The sequence below is a fragment of the Colletotrichum siamense genome, assembly GCF_013390195.1.
Source record: "Colletotrichum siamense strain Cg363 chromosome Unknown KSG_Cg363_contig08, whole genome shotgun sequence".
NCBI classification, from domain to species: Eukaryota; Fungi; Ascomycota; class Sordariomycetes; order Glomerellales; family Glomerellaceae; genus Colletotrichum; species Colletotrichum siamense.
This window is the reverse complement of record NW_023501021.1, coordinates 4,648,982-4,670,901: the sequence shown is the minus strand read 5'-3', so window position 1 is coordinate 4,670,901 and position 21,920 is coordinate 4,648,982. Positions and strand designations below refer to the sequence as shown.

The following is a 21,920-nucleotide window of genomic DNA, read 5'->3' as shown; positions in this document are numbered from 1 at the left end:
ACTATTTTACTTATTATAGTATTAATAAAAAAACCTTAATAAATCCTTATTATTTTACTATTCTAATAAGGTTATTAACTTTTTTATTAGCTTTTTATATAAGTTAAAGTTTATATAAAGCTCTTCTATACTACTTTTATTTAAAACTATAAGATTTATACTAAAGCTAAAAAGAAGTATACTACTAAAGTTACTACTAAAGCTATTATTAGTATTAATACTTCCCTTATACTTTCTATTAGTTCCCTAGTTACTCCTATTTTTAGTATTTTTATTACTACCTCTACTTTAATATCTCTTTTAGTTAAGCTTAATAAAGCTTAGCTATATTATTTTACTTAAACTTACCTAGATATAGCTAAGATCCTCTATAAAATTTATTATACCTCTATTCTACTTCTATTTTTAGTATTCTAACTCTTTTTAGTTTATTAATACTACTACTACTACTTATACTAAGTAAGAGGAGTAAAAAGTTTATTTCTAAAGTTTTTATTTTACTTATTTATTTATTTATTTTAAACTTATCTTAGCTTTATTATACCTTTTTATAGCTTTATATTATAATAAAGTCTTTTTACTACTCTTTATCTTTTTATTTATAAACTATTTTATTATTTTTCTTTTTATTCTATTTATACTTACTTATTATTATTTAATTATAATACTATATACTAAAAGTTATTATTATTTTTATTTATAAAGCTATACTTTTCTTTAAATTTATCTATTACTTAGTTATTTTATAGGGATTATAAGAGTTCCTAAGTAAGCTAGCTATATCTTAACTACTTAACTAGTAACTTATAGTATTTACTTCTACTTATATATTTCTATTATACTACTAAAATAAACTTAACCTCTTATTTATTTTTTTTATCTTTAAAGATAAGTAGTAGTTAGGGATTATTAACTTTTTAACTTAAGAGTAAGTTATTTATAATATATTATAATAAACTAATATAAAAATAGTTATAGATTTTACTTAGAATATTTAATTTAACTATAATTAATAAGATTATTTTAGTTATTTTATATTTTAAGTATAATTAATCTAACTTCTTATAAAGTTATTCTATATAGAAGTTTATTAATAATAACTAAACCTTATTACCTATTTTATAGCGCTCTACTAATATCTTTTTAGTATTTACTAATTACTCTATTATCTATTAAGCTACTATAATAGTAGCTTAAGTTAACTCTATAGTTAACTTTAATTTACTAATAAATTTATTAGTAGCTAACTTATATAAGTTTATTAGCTCTAATATAAGCTAAATTATTAATACTAAGTTAATATAATACTTATAAGTAAAAAAGAATAAACTTATTCTTATTATAACTATATTATAACTATTAATTACTAATTAAATAGATAATAAGTAAACTTCTTAGTTATTTTAAGTGAAGTTAACTATTATCTATAAGATTATTTAGATCTTTTAATTAAAATATTTAATTACCTTATCTATTTATAAATAAAAAGTAGTACTTAAACGTTATTTAATCTTAATAAGTATATAAAATTATTACTAGAACTAGCTTATTTAGTTACTACCTCTATTACTAATAATTAACTTTAATATATTATAGAACTAATAATAATAGTTTATAAAGTATTCTATATATACTTCTATATTTATTAATATTATCCTTTTTAGTATTATTATTTTTAAGAGTTTATTAATTATTACTTAGAAATATCTAAATTCTGTTTTTACTATATATAAGAGATCTATTATAAAGTTTATAATAAGGTTATAATATAGCTATTCTATTATTAGTAATAGCTAAAGGAGTCTACGTTTTACTTATTATTATATTATTCCTTAGCTATAGCTATTATAGTTTTTTATAAAATAATAGATAGCTATAGATTACTTTAGCTAGAAGTACTACTAAGCTAAAATAGCTAATATATTATTTTAGCTAAAATAGCTTATTATTATTAAGTTATAATACTTTTAGATTAACTACGTTTAGAGGGTATTTTATAAGTAGTTTTTATCTATTAATCCTAATACTTAAATTTAATCTTTAAATATTAATTAGTTAAAAGTATCTATATTATACTTAGTAATTTATAGTTTTAAGCTTAATTAAGAGGGGAAACTTTAATCCCCCTTTTTTACTATAGAGTAAGCTTCTTAGTATTAATTATTACTTATTTATACTTTATTTTAAGTATACTAAAAAGCTAGATCCTTAAATATTAATATTTTAGGGGCTTTTATAAGTATTAATCTATATACTTTTCTTAAAATAAAGTTAAGGATTATTTATATTACCCTTCCTTTTTCTTATTTATCCTCTTAACCTTTTAAAGTATCTTATTTATAGTATAAAAGTATATTAAGTATAGCTATAAAGTAACTTAGTTAATATTTTAAGAAGAAGTTATATCTTAAAAGCTATTCTACTTAATAACTTTAGTGTTCTATTAAATATTACTTTTATATAAAATATTTAAGGTTTTTATAGTTAGTTAAGACTTTAAATCTAAAATAGCTTCTTAACTTTATATTTTATACGTTTAAGTATATAATTACTACTAATAGCTCTTTATTATAAATTAAGTAGTTATATTAAGCTAGAGTTAGCTTCTATAAGTAGAAAGTAATAAGATGCTATTACTTTTATAAGTTTTCTTAAGTTAATATTCCTCTTAATATAAACTTTAAGTAGTTTATTTTAATAGTTATTAGGGCTTATAGGTTAAAGTAATATAATACTAATATAGTTTAAAAGTAGTATTTAAGTATTTAGAATATATTTTCTTATTCCTTACCCTAGATAAATAGAACTTCTTTCTTTATAAAGAGAATAAGAAGCTTAATAACCCCTAAATACTCTAATATAAAGATTTAGTAATAATTAGTAAACTTAAGGAAATTTTATAGCTTTTTTATAGAAATAAGTACTTCTTATTTAATAATTATTTATATTTTTTCTATATTATAAATAATATTTTCTCTTACTTTAAGGATAAATCTTATATATTTTATTATTTTTATAGAGAACTTATATTTTATTAGGTTAAAGTTAAAGCTAGCTTCTTTAAGCGTTTAAAAAACCTTATAAACCTTTTATTTATAGTTTACTTAAGAGCTACTACTATAGATTAATATATTATTAATATATATTATTATAAAGTTATTAAGGAACTCCTAAAGTATATTATTAATATACTATTAGAATATTACTAAGGCTCTACTTAGCTTAAATAAGTAGACTAGCTACTTAAAAAGCTTATATTATATATAAAAAGTAGTTTTCTCTTAGTACCTTTCTATTATATAAATTTTATAGAAAGCTACTATAATATTTAGTTTAGTATATTACTTTACTATACTAACTTTTTAGAAGGTCTTTTAGATTAAAAGTAGAAAGTAATAGTTTTATTTTATAATTATATTTAATGTTTTATAATTATAATAAAACTATAATCTCTTACTTAGTTTTTAGATAAAGAGGACTAATATATTTATAAGTAACTTATTAGCTTAAATAAACCTCTTATTAAGTAGGTTAGTAAGTATCTTTTTAAGTATTAATAACTCTTCTCTTAATATATTATAGAGGGGGCTTTAAAGTAAGAGCGCTTCTTAACTAGAAGTATTATAATTAAAGTAGATTTTATAATCTATATTAAAGTAACTTAAAAGTAAGAGATATAATTTAGTAGCCTTAAAAAGCTCTATAAATTCTTTATAAATATATTATAGTAATCTCTTAGAATAATCTTCTAGTTTCTTTATTTTAAGCGCTTTCTTAATATCTTTTAGATTTATAGCTTATATCTTTACTACTACTTTAAATAGCTTATTCCTACTAACTTTTTAGTAGATTACTATAAATAAAATAGTATTTAACTAGTAAGTTTCTTAGATTTCCCTTATTTTTTAAAGCTCTTCTTATCCTTATAAAGTAACTATAACCTCTACTTTCTTATAGAATATATACTTCTCTATTATATTATAAATAATATTATTTTATTCTATTTATAATAGCCTCTAGCTGTTCACTATAATTATTACTTACTTAAAGCGACAGACCTCCTAACTCTACACCTCCTAATAATATATATAGCCTTCAGTCACATAATTATAATCTCTAACCACCTCTCCTAACCTTAGCTGCACTTATATATATACGTCAGTTAATAACTTCACTATCTTTAACTTCACTTCAGTAATAATATAGTTTATAATTACTTAATTACTTAATTACTAACTACTAAACTATTAACCTATCCTCTCTTTTGCGCATCACTTATGCTACTAACACTATCCCTATCACTACTTTGCTATCTGCTATTAGTCTTCTTATTCAATTAGGCTGGCTGACGCTTTTATAGTAGCTATGTTATTATTAGTAATATTCTCTCTATTTAGCGTAAGATATACTTACTATCTCTATATAAGCTTTATATCCTCTTTAGTACCCTTAAGTGCTTTAGAGAAGAAGTCTTATTTATTAGGGTAGCTAAGGATATAATTAAACTCTATATTAATATTATCTAAGGCTTTTTTAGTGAGAGGGATAATATTACTACCTATAGGGGCTTCTAAGAAGCTTATTAATAAAGCTATTAGGATAATATACTTTTAGTTTTCTTTAGATTATTCTTTAAATAGGAGCTTCTTATTAAATATACTAAAGTTAAACTTATTCTAGATATATTATATATTATTTATAGAGATAAGCATACTACTTAGCTTATACTTAGCAAACTTAAGTACTTTATGTAGTACAGATATTATAAAGATACTTTAGGATTTATTATAGGTTATAGGGTGAGGAAGAGGAAGAGGGAAGGGTATAAGGCCCTGCGCGCAGTAGCAGAGCTTTTTATACTTCTAGCTGTGAGAACCTCTTATAATAACCTCTTTAGTTAAGGAGTTATCTCCGTTTAGTAGCATTACTATAAGAGCCTTAGTAACCCCTTTAGCCCTAATATAATTAGCCCTGCTACGTGCGGCGCCGCCAGCCCCACGCTGCGCGGCTGGCGCTATTGCTGTTCCGCTGGTCTATTTAGCTAGGGCGCGTATTCGACTTTATGCAAGGGTTTGCCTACTAGCAGGAATATATAGGGTTTCTGTACTGTTTTCCTTAATTAGTAGAGGGTATAGGTTAAAGTGCCTATATAGTGTTTCTAGAATTATGCCTGCATATAGGGTGAATTTTGCTGTAGTCTTTTTGCAGGGGGGCTGCGTCATAACTATAAACTTAATTCTATTTATAATTTCCTTAAAAAGAGGTTAATATCTAACCCTCTTATTATATAAGTAAAAAGTTATTATATATAACTCCTAATTTTAAAGTATAATATAGCTACTCTTTTTATAATAGTTTAAGCTAAATTATTAGTAAAGCTTTATAATTATTATACTTAGTAGTTAATATATAGTAAATAGAGGTAATAAGTATATTAATAGTTTATTATTATATAGATATTATAATTATAGTCTATTAAAGTATTAATAAGAGTGCTTTTATTAACTCTAATTACTAATATTATAGAAAGCCTATTTATATTATATTCTAATTAAAACTATTTCTAATTAGCCTATTTTTCCTCTATTATCCCTAATATTTAATTTTATACTAAAGTTATTTATTTCTTAAATTAGAAGTATCTTCTTTTTTCTTAATCTTTTCTAAATTTAAGTATATTATTTCCTTAATAGCTTTTACTACTTTAAAGCTATCTTTTAACCTCTTAGTTTTTTAATAATCCTTCTATAAGTAGCTAACTTAATTATACTTAAAATAATAATATATTTCTTTATTAGAGTTTTTACTTATTTTTTTACGTAAGGTATATATTAAACCTATTATCCTAATATCCCTATTTATATCTACTTTTAGAGGTGATAACTTTATTCTAAAGGTCTTAGGCTAGCGTGAAATATTATAAATATAGCGTAATCCCTTTAATTTCTATATAATATCCTATATAAAGCTTATATATTTAGTATATTTATAAGAGGTTAAGTAGTTAATTAGATAATTAAGGAGCTTATATAATAATACCTTATATAAGTAATTAATCTAAATACTATTTAGCTAAGTTATACTACTTACCTCTATAATAGTATATTTAAAATAGGGAAGGAATAAAGTAAAAGCTTTATTATATTTTATCTTAAGCTTTAATAGTTTTTTAAAAGCTTTATTTTCTATATTTAGGTTACTATAAATATAATCTAAATATACTAAAAAAGTATCTAGCTTAAATAAATTATTACTACTTCTTAAGCTATAAAAAGCTATAACTACTAGCTATACTCTAAGTTTTAAGTAGAAGTTAATAAGATATTATACCTCTTAGTTACTTAAGTAGAAGGCTTAATTTATCTTAATCTTATTATATATCTATTACGCCTATATAGTATACTTATTATAACTTCTCCTAAACTTAGAGAGGTTAAGAAAAGGCTTTAAGTACTAAATACTACTTATTTCCTAAGTAATATCTAGTTTAAAGAGTAGTAGTAATACTAGTAGTAATACTAATAAAGTTACTATAAAGTTTAATATTACTAATACTAATATATTATTAGCTACTATTATTTATATTAGATCTATAGCTAGCTTATTATTAATCTACTATAGAATTATTAGGTTATTAAGCTAGTTATTAAGCTTATTAATAGCTATATAGATTACTTTAAACACCTCTTTATTTATTAATATTAGTTTTAAGCTAACTACTTTTAGCTTAGTTAGCTTTATTTTCTACTTACTATCTATTACTCTATATAATTAATAAAGTAGGTATTTAAATTAAGTTTAGATATATAAGGAACTAGCCCTTAATTTATTTAACTTAGGGGTATTTTAATTATAGAAATCTAAGCTAAAGAGGGGAGGGTTCTAGGAAGCCCCTTATATAGAGGAAAAATAGGTATAAGGTGGTAGTTAAGCAAACGTAGTTACTGAGGGCAAAATTCTCCTAGGTCTATAGCACCGCTTAGACGTTAATAATAAGCGTAGCCTATAATAAATAAAAGTACTTACTACTTATTTATAGTTATACTCCTTCTTATTAAATAAAAAATAAGAAGTAACTTAGAAGGTTTTATTATTATTAGTAGCGCTATATATATTTAAAAGTAGTATATTAAAATAGTTAGTCTTATAAATTAAATCTATTAATAAAATATCTAAGTAACACTTAAAGTAGCTAACTACTATATAAGGGGCTATAAAGAGGGTAGTAATATAGTCCTCCTTATCTTTCTTAAACTTAAATTAATACTTATTAGTATCTTATAATTAATTAAAAAGCTACTTAATTAATATATATTTAGTAAGCTCTTAGTAGTAATAGTATATAAGTAGGTTAATAAGGTTTTAATAAGTAATAGAAGTAAAATTAAAGCTTTTAAAGTATATAATATTAAGTATTTAGATAGATTAGTTATTATAGTTCTAGAGATTAATAATTTAAGTAGATTTTTTTTAGAAAAGAGGTTAATATATATAAGTATAATATATAGTATTAAAAAACTTATAGTTATAATAGTTATAGCTTTTATATAATATTTTATATATAAAGTAGTTATTAAAGTGTTAATTATATTAAATAATAACTTATTATAGGTAAGTAGTTATATAAGAAGAACTTTTTTATTACTTTAATATATAGATATACTTTTATACTTATTATATTTTAACCTTATTATAGTAAAGTATATAAGTATACTAATAAAAGATCTTAAAACTACTATAATAAGTAATATATATTTAGAAGTTAGTAGTAAAGTAAATAATAAGTAAAGTTTCTTTTATAGTAGCTTTTTAAAAAAATCTTTTATTTAATATAAAGTACTATTAAGAAGTAAAAAAATAGTTATTATAATTAATAGTATAGCTATAAATAAGCTTTAAGTTAATATTAATAAAAATAAGTATATTATTAATATTACTCTTAATAGAAAAGTTATTAAGAATAATAAAGTTAATAATAATACTATTATTACTACTACTACTACTAATAGTTTCTATAGAGCTCTCTTTCTTAAATTTAATCTCTTCTTATAAAAATATTATAATAGTTTTAAAAAGTAGTTAGTAGTAGTAAGATTAATAAGTAATAGATAATAATACTAAAAATTTAGTAGTAAGTAAAGTAGAAAGCTAGTATTAGAGTCTAGGTAAAATTAAGCTATAGATAGGGTGCGCCGGCTAGTGGGAGGGGTGCGCTGATTACTACGCCCTAAATTCATCCCTTTGCAATTAGCCTTGGACGCGTGGCAATCAATGTCTCTGCGACTTGGCACTCAGGGCAAGCCCGCAGCCCCGCCCATGTCTTAGGCGGAGAAATGATCGTCATCACAGGGCATCTCAGCAATTCAGTCGTCCCACATCGGAACCCCTGGTCGGGCCCCTCCGACCAAGGCGGAGAATGACCCATGTTCGGATTCCCTGTGCCGTCGACGGTCATGGTCGGGCCACTTGTAGCGCAAGCGAATGCAACCAACGAGCACCGATTGATTGAATTTTTATCATCGTGCCCCCAATGATTCAAGGTCTGAGGTCCTATTTTTACTGGGTTCAAATCGGGGTGCGTCTCAGGCGACGAAATGAATTCACGACGGTCTAAAAGTGTGGTCATTTCTTCACGCATTGTTCAGTGATCAAGACCGACCAGCCAGTCACTAGCCAGTCTCATCACAATCATCACACTCGGGGGACTGCAAGCTCTTGAGCAACACACTTAAAACCAATTGATTCTACTACGCAATGATACTATCTCATCCGGGGTATTCATCAACCTCAAGCCAACCTCATGTAGGTCTCCATCTGACCTTCATGCTCACAGGGAACGGTCGCAGTGTTCCCCAATCCTCCGTCAGGTATTGCGAGACGCCATCTGTTCTCGTAACACCCTCCCGGCTGCCCGGACGCTGCAACACGTGGGCCGAGGCCACAGATGTCACCTTTTGGATAATTCCCTGAGGCTCCTCGTGGCTGTCCGAACGCTGCAATACGTGACCTGAGGTCACAGATCTTGTCACCTTCTTGATGATTCCCTGGGGCTGCTCAATGTGACGCTCAGGCTCTGTTTTGGTCTGATCACGCAGCCGCTCCAGTCTCTCGCACTGGAATACGGCTCTGAACATGCCAATGAGCGCTGCATGAGTAGTGCTCGTGCCCAGGTATCCATGTGCCGCCAAACTGTAGTGAACGTACGACTCCAACGGTCTCCTCGGGTTGACCCTCTGCGGGTCGGGGAAGTGCGTCGGGTCCAAGCCAGCCATGCCGGTCTGCGCTGCATATTAGTCTTTGGCCATGAGGTCAATTGAAGGGCAACTCACAAAGGTGAGAGAGACTCTGTCGCCTGGCTGAATCCTCACATGTTCCTGCACAACCTTGCCATCGACGATTCTCTCGTCCACAATCGTCTCATTGACGGTTGCCTCACGACAAGAAATGAAGCCGCCTGCTAGGCGGATACCTTCCAATGCGTAGCCTAGCAGCTCCGCGTCGGTTTCCCTACTCTGCTGCTGTACCGCAACATGATGAATCTTCATGACAAGATCCGCATGGTCCAGGTAGTAGTTGACTGCTTGGGCAAACTACGCGGGGTTAGCAATCGAGCGAGTCGTGACGGGAATGTAACTTACCATCTGCGCCTGTGCCGGCACCATTGCCACGGCCGTTGGCAGGATGTAGTTCCAAGTGATGTCGTGGGTGCTTACGCCGTCTTTCGACAAATTCTTGACCAAGTTCGATCCATACGATGCAAGATGCGAGCCGGGAGCTCTGTCAACGGGCAGCTTGGATCGCGTTTTGACGTTCTTCTCCAGCCAGGCTCCGAGCTCCGACAGGCCCCTCTGCGCCTCCTGCTGAAGAGGGAAGGCCTTGACCGGGTCGCTGTTAAGGAAAACGGAATCAAAGACAGCTGACATAACCCGATACATCTCCTGTTCGGTGAATACACCCTTGGGGTTCTCCTTGGTCTTCAGGGGCAAGTTGAGAACGTGAGAAGCGAAGTGCACATGCGCCATATTGCCCACGTCACGAATGATATCAACGTGCGTCTGTAACTCACAGGGGATGTCCGGATTGTGGTAGCCCAAGGTGTACGACTTTTCGTTTATCAACTTCTTGGTGATCTGGAAGTAGAAGTTCTTGATGTTGTCTTGGCCGTTGTCTTTGCGGAGTTCGTGGTCCATCCAAGCCTGTGCTTTGCGGTAGTCGTTGTCGCTCGACGACAAATACTTGTTCCAAGTACCCATGATACGATTGAAGCCGTTGCTCCAGGTAACTTTGTACTTGTTCTCGCTCTTGGAGATGTGCTCGGCTGCCCTATTTGACAGAACGTTGACGTTTCGCCGGAAGGGTTCTCCGTGGTCAACGTAATCCTGCTGAGTGGTGTAATCTTTGGGAGTCTTGTAACGTTGCGGCTTCTGGTAGTCAAATTGGTCATGCCGTCCGAGGTCCGTCAAAATCTTCTTCGTCTCCGCTGAGGTGACCATGGGGTAGTGAGCGTAGACTGAGTTCCCCTTGAAGTGGTTGGGGAAAGCCCTGAGGAAAAGCTTGTAGAATACACAGCCGTGGTTGACGTCGAGATCGTACTCAACCTCCTTGAAGCCCCAGCTCGTGAGGTTGCGCGGGTTGTAATCGATGGTATAGTATCTGTCGCCACGGACAAGACACACTGCATCTGACAAAACCACTCGCGAGATTGTGTAAGTCGGCGCGATTCCAACGCCAGGCGACATTGGCTTCTTTGAGTCTTCCGCAACGAGACCCGGGTAGAGTTCAACGTTGTCTGGATGCTGGTAAAGATGCCTGAGAGCCTCCGCCACGTCCGTGTCGGGGTTGATTTCTTCGAAAGTGTCGTACGGCTTGAGACCAAAGTGCTTGCGGAACTCGTTCAGACCGGCGACATTCCATTCGCGCGCTTGCTTGATGCCTCCAACCTCCACGTTCTTCATTGAGAGAGGAACGTTGCGCGCGCCAAAAGAGCCGGCCACAGAGTCCACGGCGCTGGTAATGATATGAACCAACTCATCGTCGTTGTACTTCCCGGTGTTTTCGTCACGCTTAAGTCCTCCAAAAGTCCGTTCTCTGGTGGAAGTTTTGCCCATTTCCGCGAACTCTTGGAAGGCCATCTTATCTGTTTCCTTTTTCGGGAGGACATGCTGGAGTTGCTTCTTTGTGAAAGCCTTGTCAATCCACTCCGTGTCCTCTTTTGAGATGCAGGAGTGCCAGCGGTAGCAGAGGTTGAATTCGGCCGAGTTGACATTTCCGGTACCGATCTCGGCACCCTTCGGAGTGCCAGCACCCGCGCCGGCCTCTTGGCGTGGATCCAGCGTCCAAGTCGTGTTGGTGCGGTTGAGATTGACAATGTTGCGGACGTAGTCGACAAGAGTGATGTTGATGTACAACCCACAAGTAACCAGTCGTGCGGTCTGAAAGAGGTCTTCATCGTACTTTTTGGCTGCCTCCGTATCGCCATCGGCCGGACGCGGAAAGCGATTGTTCTCGTTGATAGCGGCTAGGTTCTCCGCAACGTGGTTGTGGAAACGATTGAACATGACGAGGAGGACACAGACACCGGGGGGCATGATGTTCAGTCGCGCGTCGGCGAACGCGTCGGGGTGGAGCTTCCCATCCACGTGCGACCTCACCTCGTTTTGCATTATCTGATCACTTCCATACAGCGGGGAAAGATCGAGGTAAGCCGACGTGTTTGATATGTTGGAGTTCTGGCGGTCTGTCCAGAACAAATCTAGGAGTTGTCAGAATAAGCCAGCTAGACGTTTGACAGAGGCGAAATACCGTGAATGATGATCGTGGCCCAGTGCCATAGAACACTTGAGACATTGTTGGGGTGTGGCTTGAATTCGCGCCGGCCCATGACTGAATCGAAGACCAAGCTTGGGTCGGGTAGGGCGCCCAAGGCGACATGACGAGGCTTGACAGACCGAGCATACGGCTGTTTCGCAGCACCGCGTAGAGGAAACAACGGGTTCTTCGAGCTGGTCAGTATGCCCACCCACTTCCGCAATAGACAATACTCACGTTGTAAGATCCATCAGCTGTGCGGTACATGTACTTCACAGGCTTAAGGTTGCCGAGTTTGTCGCGTCTTCCAGCGTCCAACTTGGAATCTTCTGGGGGGCCGTCCAAGTACAACAGTGGCGGGTGCTCAAGAGAGTCCCAAAGCTGCTCGATGAAGACATTGGTAAGGATGTCTCGAAGTCTGGATCTATGCGGCAGCTTCGCGACGATTTGAATGGTGCGTTCCATGATCATGGTCTTGTCATCCTGGATTCCGTGGTCCTTGACTTTTCCTTTAAGAATGTCGTACAGAGTCTTGAAGTCTGGGGTAAACTATCAGCCAATGAACCTCCTTGAGCTGGAAATAGAATTTCATACCTCGAGCCTGCAAAGCCTTGAATTCTTGCCGCTTTCCTGGGCGAGATTGGTCCACGGGGTATGACCCGTCACCAAACATGACTGGCAGCGGTCGCTTCGATTCGGCAACAGCCTTGCGGAGACCACTCAACTTGACATCATGCTTGCCATAAGTTGGATCGCCTTTGCTAGGACTGTCCACGCTTCTCGCGTGAGGGCGAACGTCATGGTCGTGTCTAGCGGAATGCAGCTCGACATGCTCATGCTCTGCCACGCCGCTCGAATGGCTCCCTCGCTTCATGACGGGCAAGTTATTGGTGTATGTGTTGTTGATCCTTTACCTTCGTCCGTTGGAAAGAGTCGCGAGGCGAGCAAGCCCTCACTACGTCTGGGTATTCTCGCACTCTTATCAGGGACACAGCATCTCGGCCGCAAATGAGGTGACTTCCATTGCCATTGGGTTTCAGGCCGTCTCTCTCAGTTGGTACCACTTCATGCTGAGGCACGTGAAAACACTCACGAATACCAACGGGTGAGACCGCGACGATAGCGCTCGACTGTCTTAGATGTTGTCTGGGACTAGACCCCACCGCGGATGGCATGTCGGCCGGATGTGCCCCTGCAACCATCGGTGGTGATCCCTCTCGGGAGCACTAGAGAAAGATCATCGCTCAACCCATCTGCTGATCCATGCTTCCTTTCGAGGTTGCTCAAAATTTGCGGTTTCTGCCCGCGATGCAACCGCCGGGATGCCGTTGACGAATCATTTCTGACCGTTGGATGCGGCCGTACTGCCGAACTTACTTTCACGGCAGAGACACACGCAATGCGAGCTGCCGTCGGCCCTCTTGGGAAAAAATCATCTGCAACACGGCTGAGCGCCGGCATTCCTGATCAACAGCATCGCTCCAAGACATGCATTTCACGGCTCGTGTATGTTGTGCGATGGGAATCAGTCTTGATTGCGCTGCCCAATGGGTTGGATCCGCTTACACGCTTGAGGCCAAGCCCCCCCCCCCCTTCATGTGAAGATGTTTTCGCAATCCCAGAAAGACAGATAAGAATCTGGTGTAACCGTCGAGCCAGCCAACCGGCTTGCAGATCCCCGCGCCCTAGCCTTGATGAGATCGACCCGTTCCGACAGGACTTGGCACATTGCGGGTCATATCTCTCGACGGTGAAAACGCTCCCGAATGGGCATCAAGAGTTGCAAGACAAGCCTCCAGCCATCGATGATGTCACTCCGTGGCAGTTGGTGATTGGTGGCATTGTTAGCTCTGTCGCATGTCTCACAGTGATCTACTATTGTATTACATTCCGAATGCCAGTAGTCTCTCGCACATCTACGATGTATTTCTCGGCTTCTCAGGAGCTAGTGGTCGAGCGGATTTGGGCGACTGCCCAAACGAGCGGTTTGCGCCAAGTCCATTCCTTAATAAGGGGCATCTTTCGAGATTGGGCATGAGACATGTCTCTTTCCCTAGTCTCTAGGCTCAAAGCTGAGGATGCTCTTGTCCGAAAACATTCATACCACAGATGACTTAGTTTGCTAGAAAGAGGGGTTTGCAGTTCCAGTGCTCCTACTAGTGACTGTTAGGTGTAGATCTGTTTCACAAAGATGTTTTACTCATGGACGGTGTGAGTCGCGGTGGCTCCGCCGGTGCAGTGAAGCTCACGGTCTTGACCGAGGCCGACGATCTTGCTGATTCAATTCTGGCATTATTTCACGACATTGGGTTAGAAATGCATTGCAGATGGTGTGAGACACGAGCGGAAAGTCGGCGCCGCTGATGATCAACGACTGGCCCATGCAAAAGACGAGCGTCTATAGGAATGCCGTTTGGTGACGCACATCAGTCCGAATCTGACCGGTTGCATATCACCTGTCACCGACTACCAGGACTTGCCAGACCGCCGTGCCCCCTTGAGAAACATATGGAATGCGACGGGGTGCCGAAAGATCGCGAAACGTAACCACCCGTATAAGGGAAAAGTGCCCACGCCCGCGCACGAAGAAGTAGCTACTTGGCACTCTATGAGTGTTAAGAGCTGAGAAAAGAAGACGACCTTCACGTACGAACATCAGTGTCAACGATGCATCCTCATATTCTCAAGCATCCTCACGCCCAGAACGGCCAGTCGGCTATCAGAGAGTCAAGGGATGTCAGCCCGTTCGACAACGGCGCATTCCGGACCGGGCAGGTGTGCGGTCCCCGACGGAAGCTGATTCTTTGCTTTGACGGAACCGGAAACAAGTTCCGGGGGGACGATAGCGACAGCAATATCCTGAAAATCTTTCGCATGCTAGACAGCAATGCAAACGATCAATGTGAGTCTCCGTCCTCTGCACTTAGCCGGCCTTTCTTTTCTGCTAGCTAGCTAACCCGAGCGATAGTTCACTATTACCAACGTAAGTCGTCCCGAGTAAACGTCGACGTGCGACTGTTGACGTTGTCACAGCTGGCATCGGAACGTATGTTGTCTCCGACAACTTGACGCGCAACGGCCTGCGGGCCAAGTGCAAGTCATACTACCAGATGGCCAAAGATTCCGCGGTGGGATCATCCTTCGACCAGCATGTCGTGGGCGGCTATCGCTTTCTGATGCGATATTACTCACCAGGTGATGATATCTACATGTTCGGCTTCTCACGAGGCGCCTACGTGGCTAGGTTCCTCGCAGAGATGCTGGACTTTGTCGGCCTGCTTGCCCACGGAAATGAGGAGATGGTGTCGTTTGCGTGGAACTCTTTCTCCCAGTGGCAGGCCCGCAGGTCAAACTCCACGCCCCAGGGCAAGGAAGATCGCGAGAAGATGTACCAGTTCCTCAAGGGGTTCCGCGAGACGTTTTCGAGACCAATCCGGAGGATCCGGTTTCTCGGACTCTTCGACACAGTGAACAGCGTGCCCCGATTCGAGACGGCATGGATGCAGCGGAGTAAGTTCCCTTACACCGCTCGTAGCTCGGCAAAGGTCATCAGGCACGCCGTGAGCATCGACGAGCGGCGTGCCAAGTTCCGGCAGGACCTCATCTACCAGGAGCCCAACAGGTGCCGGAAGAAGAGTGCTGCTAAACGGATGATGGAACACCATCCCATGAATGAAAAGATGCAGGAGTTGCAGGAGAAGTACAGGCCTGGCAGAAGATCAACCCTCGCGCCAGACGACATTGTCGCTGCGGAAGACCGAGGTCGACGCCAGTCCCGCGCACAGGGGGAAGACGCAGACCATCCTGCACCTTTCCGTTCCCGTTCCAGGTCCAAGTCGAGGACTACGAACCGGTCATACCCGGGCGGTACAGAACATGATGCTTCATCAATCCACTCCAAACCTCCGATGGAGGATCTGGGTTTCGACTCGGACGACGAAAAGGAGCAGAGCGTCGACGAGGTGTGGTTTGCTGGGGGCCACGGCGACATTGGCGGAGGATGGGATGTAAAGGCCGGCAGCAAGAATGCCAGCCACATCCCGTTGGTCTGGATGGTGCGCGAAGCCATCCGTGCAGGATTGACCTTTGATATCGACCAGCTCGAGAACCTGGGATGTGTTGAATCAGTCGCTGGACCTGGCTTCAATCCCGTCCCCTGGGGAGACGAGACCCCTGAAAGGTCACGTGCTCCGTCAACAGTCCCCGAGATCCATGTGGACGCTCCATCTCCGGTCGGGTCTCCGAGCGCGTCTCCGAGCGGATCAGCCACAGTGCAGGCCGACGAAGAGGCCGACGGGATGACCCATGCCGAGACAACAAGTCTGTTCGGCAAGATGATTAATACGGCTCACGAGGCGGATATCCACGACTCTCTGGACTTCAACTGCGGGATGCACCCTGCGACCGTCTTCATGTGGCGTGTGATGGAACATCTCCCTTTCCGTCGGCTGGACCTGAGACCTGATGGGAGTTGGAAGCCCATCCGCTGGCCTCTACCCAGGGGTGAGGTGCGTGATGTGCCGGATAAGGTGAGGGTCCACGGAAGTGTCATTCGCAGGATGGAGAGGGATCCCAAATACCGTCCCGGAAACCTAATAGTGGGAGGCGGTGGCAGAGGGTGCCGAGTTGCGCCCAAGGAGTACGGCATGGGCAAATGGAAGTGTGTTCGGGGCAGAGGAGACCCCATTGACGAGATTTGGGTTCGTGAGCCCAAGGCCGAATGAGAGAAAAGCTGCGAGAAAGAACAAAGTCAAAGTCCATGCAACTCTGACATTGTGTTTGGTTGATGGCTCGAATAGGTATAGTAAGAAGCATAGTTGAAGTAAGGTACATAAGCATAAATGCCCCAGGCTGTGAGTCCAGTGTAGTGCTCTTCAGGGGCATCTTACATTATTAAGCTCCAGGCCTTCGGCTTTAGCGGCCCCCAAGACCCCGGACGCGGCGATCGACGCCCTGCGAGGAGAAACCGCAACGTGGCCATCGAGCCGTGCATTTTGTACCTTAATTAGTTTGTTTCCATTGCTTCAACTCTGTCCGTAAGAACATGAACCTTGCCTTGCGCGACGGCCCGACTGGAAACTAATTGGCCCGCCCTCACCGTCTCATCTGCTCGCCGTTGCTCTCACTTTCTCTCCCCGTCAAGCCAAACGGCATCCCCTCTCAACGCAAGAACTCCCCAAGCAAGGTAAGGACCCAAGCCGTTATCTCGGCTTCGACGTCCCGCCCCAAAGCATAAAGCGCATGTCAACCTGGTCATGGTTCGCGTCACTGACCTTTGACACGTCTCGGCAGGCGATCCACCCCCTCGGCAACCGCTGTCGCTGCTTGTCGTTCACTGCGTCTTCCCTGTCAACGGCTACTCGTCTTTCAGATCCCCCCTCTAGCCTCATCAGGTAGCCATACGGCGGTCTTCTGCCCTCGTCGATTGGCTTTCGCGCAATTATCACAAGGGAGCCATGACTAGCGTCTCATCAGTCCTAGCCACCCCTTCATCGGGCGCGGCTTCCTATATGCCCAGCGAGTTCCCCCAACAGGTCCAGTATGCGCAGATGGTGGGTTTTCCCCAGCGTCGATTCCTTCATCCAGACACGTCGTGCCCTGTGCTGTTTGTTCAGCGTCCCCGTCGTCGTTCGCGGGCTTTGATGCCGCATGTAATCGCTGCTGTAACATCGTCGCTCACTGATCCAGGACGACCCGCCCAAGATGGCTGTCCAGACGTATACACTGCCTCCCCTCCCCTACGATTACAATGTAAGTCACCCAATGACAACGCAACATTACAGTCTGACATTACACAAAGGCTCTCGAACCGCACATTTCGGCGGAAATCATGACACTGCACCATGATAAGCACCACCAGGCCTACGTCACGAACCTCAATGCTGCCTTGGGCAACTACTCCAAAGCCGTGGCTGAGGCCAACATACCCGATCAAATTGCCCTGCAAAACATGATCAAGTTCAACGGCGGAGGCCACATCAACCACTCGCTCTTCTGGAAGACCCTCGCCCCTGCAGACAGCAAAGACGCCTCGGACCCCAAGGGCTCCGCTCCATCGCTCATGGAACAGATCAAGTCCACGTTTGGCAGCCTGGCTGGCCTGAGAACTGTGTTCTCCTCGACCTTGATGGGTATTCAGGGCTCTGGATGGGGATGGCTGGTTAAGGCTCCTGGAAGGGACGGTGGACTTCGCATCGTCACGACCAAAGACCAAGACCCTGTCGTTGGCGGGGAGGTGCCCATTATTGGTATCGACATGTGGGAACACGCATACTATCTACAAGTACGTCTGGCTACCTTAATATGTTCGACGAGGTTTGGCTGACGATTTCTAAAGTACCAGAACGGCAAAGCATCGTACGTCGATAACGTGTGGAAGATCATCAACTGGACGGCTGCCGAGGAGCGGTTTAGGGGCAATCGCGAGGATGCCTTCGAGATCTTGAAGGCTGGCATGTAGCTGGCCCACGCTTAGGCTTCGCGGTGTAGGCATTCTATTCTCACGACTTCTTATGACGGGGCGCACTTGCTATAACCGTTTGTGAACCGAAACGTTTTCACTATTGATTGGCGCTCATAGCACGCGAGAAACTTTGCTTTAGTTTCATCAGCTCTCGACCAACATGAACCAATTTTCGCAACAGATCCCGGCCTACTTATTGCGTGTTTATACCATGCTGTTGATGAGCAACCCCCCTCACTGAACACACCTTGCCTCGCTACCCACGACCAACGATATTAGCCAAGACATCGCCAACGGGCTCTCCCGCTTCATCCGTGATGGCCGCCTGCTGAGGAAACGCGATGAACAGCGCCTCCCAGTGGTCGTAGTACCTGACTATGACACCGCCGTCTTGGCCTCGTCCATTCTCTTCGGCGAGTGTTCCCGAATGCCCTTGATTCATTTGGACATGATGCATAACAAATCCTTTTCCATTTTCTCCTCGTTGGCCCCAGACCCAAATATCTGCCTGCGCCTCGATAGCCGGGTCAAAAAAGGACTTCATCACGTCTTTAACATCTGTAAAATGTCCTGGAGCGTTGTGTATTCCGAATACGCCCTTTCTCATGTCAATATGCCCATCTGCCACCATGTCAAGTCCTGGGACACTGTGAGGGTCCTCCTCAGTTGATGGAATATTGTGGTATCCGGGCTTCAGATTCGCCAAGAGGAAGCTGTCTGACACGAGAGAAGCCGTGAAGTTGCGATCTATCCAATACACGATACGAGTATCGTAAATCTCTGGTGCTTCCATGCTGAGAGTTGCGAGTATATTGATGTTTGGTGGGGGTGTAGGAACGGGACTAGTGTGGTAGGTCTTGCCATCTCGAATGGTCAAAAGTGCCGTTCGTCCTGAAGGGCTCCGAGGCGCAGAGAAAAACGTCGCTGTCCCTTTCCAAACGCCATAGTTGGGCAGTCTCGCAGCTGATGCAACCAAGATCACGGAGAGACAGATGCAAAATAGCAGGTTGACACGATGACCCATGATTGTTGTGGGCAGGAATCTCGTGTATGTGTCTTAAATGACATTAACAGCTGAGTTGGAGACTTCTACTTGCTATTATTGACAAAAGATCGTGATGATGCACCGACTTTTGACGCGGCCAATCCTCACGTCATGCTCTTTCCAAGCCTGATGTGGGAGGCGATGTTCTTCAACCGGTGTGCGAGCAAGTGGTTAGTTAGGCCTTCTTTTTCTCGCAGAGAACAATACTGCACCGCTTTTCTTCAGGACCAGCGTACACCGAGTGATCTGCCGACGGATGACACGTTGGGCAGCCTCGGTCAAATAGCATGGCGAAGACTCCGGCGGTAACCGGCATCGGATCGGTGATCATGGCCCCGCTTCGGCTCTCCCGCCACTCGGGAGGCGCATCGGCTTGGAGCCAGTGCACGAATGTAAGTCGGCCGAAATTCTACCTCGCATGGATTTAGAGTACAGAATTCGAAATACGACAATCTTCATTACAGAATGTGCAGATATTCGAGGAAATGGATCATATTGATAATTGTTTTACTCTTATCCTCCCCGCCACCATTCTGAATTCGAGCTCATCGAATCTCTTTCTCCTGCAGATGCCGAAGCCACAGAGCTGCCAGCAACATCTTTCTTTCTCTCAATTCGCGCCCCGCCATAGGTCTGATGACGCGGGCTCCTTTACATTGCGCCAAAGTCAATTCATCTCCTCGTTGCCTCTTGCGAACCACGACGCCCAATTCATGTCAGCATCCGGGCCACTCAAGGAGGGCGTCCCGTTCCCCGCACTTCGCTGAAGAGGGTGTCATCCTCCAGCGCTGCCATTGGTACCAAGCGAGCCGAGCCTACTTCGAGGCGCTGCCCGGGACTTATTGACTGGCCGTTTGCTTGTCCAGGTATCAATGCATTGCTGCCGTTGACCATGCCGTGCGACGCGGTCCCGACACCACCGGGGCGGACGGTGTGGCCGTTTGGGCTCCAATGACGAAGCCGTCCGCATCAACCCGCGCTGAAGAATCCAATGGCACCAGGCTCCCAGGCGTTAAGGGGGCATATCACGACGAGGCTGCGTCGCGCGGTCGCATGCTGCCTGCAGAAGTGTGTGCGCCATCTTACTTTCTGAGCGTAAACTAGGTCGTCTGCACACCCTCAATTGGTTCGGGGGAGGTAATCAAACCGCCTCATCGCGGCCCAGGCTTGCCTGAATTTTGATCAAATGCGTGATGGTGGGCAAGATGAGGCATGCGCTGGACACTCTCCGACGAGGACGAAGCTGCGCTGGAGCTGTCATGCCACTGCTGTGTCGTAGAGGGCTGACGAGGCTATGGCTGAAGCACAAATAGCTGCCCTTGTGCCCCGATGTCAAAGTTTGGTTGATCCAGAACCCTCACGGTCTCGTTCTTGAGTTGGAGGATAGCTCTCGACACCTATCATCATGAGCACCGACGCTGTCGAGGAGCTGAGAAGCTCTCTGAAGCAGTAAGTCCATCGGCGAATCGGAAAAGCCGCAAGCGCAATTGACTCACACAAGACAGTCTTTACAACAATCCCGAGTTCTCAGATCTCACTATTGCCAGTCGCGAGAATGAGTATCACGTTCACAAGGCGGTCGTGTGCCCAAGATCCAGCTATTTCGCCGAGAAATGTCGTGAAGCCAAGTCCCAGGTCGGTATCCGTGTCCCGGTACAGAGATTCCATCTCGATGCTAATGTAGCACTGTTTCCGCAGGCGGCCGCTGATGGATGCCTGAATCTTCCCGACGATGATCCTCAGGCGGTCGGGATGGTCATTCGCTACTTCTACCAGCTGGACTATCCCTCGGAGCCCTCAACATACGTGCCTCAGACCAACGGCCATGCCCACGCGAATGGACACACCACTGACGACGACGGTCCCAACGGATCCATCAAGTCAGACGACGTGCCTCTGGACAAGGACATCAAGGCGGAGGACCCAGGAGAAACTCTGGATGATTTCCTGCCACCCCAGCCACAGCGAACCACCAAAAAGCAGAAGAAGCGCGCCAAAGCCCAGGCGAAGGCTGGCTTGGGTTCGCCCGAGCCCCAGGGCGACTCCCTCGCGTCTCCAGTTGCCCTCGAGGCGTCTCTCAGTCATGACAACCACAGCGAGGGAGGTGGCGCGATACTCGAGTCGAAGCCGCCCGCCACTCGCAACGGTAACATCGCCGTCGATGCTAAGCCAGCAGCCGCATCCGTGACGAACACCAAGACCAACGGCATAGAACCGGTCGCATCCAGTGGCACCAAGAGTCTCGTCCTGCACGCCAACGTGTATGCGCTGTCCAGGAAATACGGAATCGCCGGCCTGCGGTCCCTATCATTCGACAAATTCCAGGCAGAGGCCGACAGCCAGTGGCACACGGAGGAATTCTTGCGCGCGGCGGAGAAGGTGTACACCTCGTGCTCCGACGGCGACGACGACCGCAAGATGAAGGACGTGGTCGTCGGCATGATCTGCCGTCATGGCGAGATGATGGATAAGGCCGAGACGCAGAAGGTCATGCGGACCCTGCCCAAGGACCTCATGTACGACATCTTGATGCAGGTGCGACAGCAGGGCGGGTTTGCCATTTGAGAAAACGGGTGGTCGGTCACAGCCGCGAACACAGGTGGG

The 21,920-nt window shown here is 42.1% G+C and overlaps 5 protein-coding genes across 5 annotated transcripts; 3 read left to right on the top strand and 2 right to left on the bottom strand.

Annotated features, from left to right (window-relative positions):
* Positions 1-8,798: 8,798 nt before the first annotated feature.
* ppoC (Linoleate 10R-lipoxygenase) lies at positions 8,799-12,682 on the bottom strand (the record flags this gene model as incomplete). The annotated part of the gene is made up of 6 exons (XM_036644618.1): positions 8,799-9,278; positions 9,330-9,590; positions 9,639-11,752; positions 11,803-11,995; positions 12,046-12,347; positions 12,403-12,682. 6 exons carry the CDS (start codon positions 12,680-12,682, stop codon positions 8,799-8,801), a joined length of 3,630 nt encoding a protein of 1,209 aa, XP_036490934.1.
* Positions 12,683-14,475: 1,793 nt separating this feature from the next.
* On the top strand, positions 14,476-16,532 carry CGCS363_v012768 (Uncharacterized protein; the record flags this gene model as incomplete). Its single annotated transcript, XM_036644617.1, has 3 exons — positions 14,476-14,710; positions 14,777-14,791; positions 14,842-16,532. 3 exons carry the CDS (start codon positions 14,476-14,478, stop codon positions 16,530-16,532), a joined length of 1,941 nt encoding a protein of 646 aa, XP_036490267.1.
* Positions 16,533-17,511: 979 nt separating this feature from the next.
* Positions 17,512-18,268, top strand: CGCS363_v012767 (Superoxide dismutase; the record flags this gene model as incomplete). Its single annotated transcript, XM_036644616.1, has 3 exons — positions 17,512-17,559; positions 17,609-18,091; positions 18,146-18,268. The coding sequence occupies 3 exons, from the start codon at positions 17,512-17,514 to the stop codon at positions 18,266-18,268; spliced, it is 654 nt and encodes a 217-aa protein (XP_036490274.1).
* A 259-nt stretch (positions 18,269-18,527) lies between these two features.
* Positions 18,528-19,295, bottom strand: yukJ (Uncharacterized protein; the record flags this gene model as incomplete). The annotated part of the gene is made up of 1 exon (XM_036644615.1): positions 18,528-19,295. One exon carries the CDS (start codon positions 19,293-19,295, stop codon positions 18,528-18,530), a length of 768 nt encoding a protein of 255 aa, XP_036490273.1.
* A 1,426-nt stretch (positions 19,296-20,721) lies between these two features.
* Positions 20,722-21,881, top strand: CGCS363_v012765 (uncharacterized protein; the record flags this gene model as incomplete). Its single annotated transcript, XM_036644614.1, has 3 exons — positions 20,722-20,765; positions 20,822-20,951; positions 21,015-21,881. The coding sequence occupies 3 exons, from the start codon at positions 20,722-20,724 to the stop codon at positions 21,879-21,881; spliced, it is 1,041 nt and encodes a 346-aa protein (XP_036490935.1).
* Between the last annotated feature and the right edge of the window lie 39 nt (positions 21,882-21,920).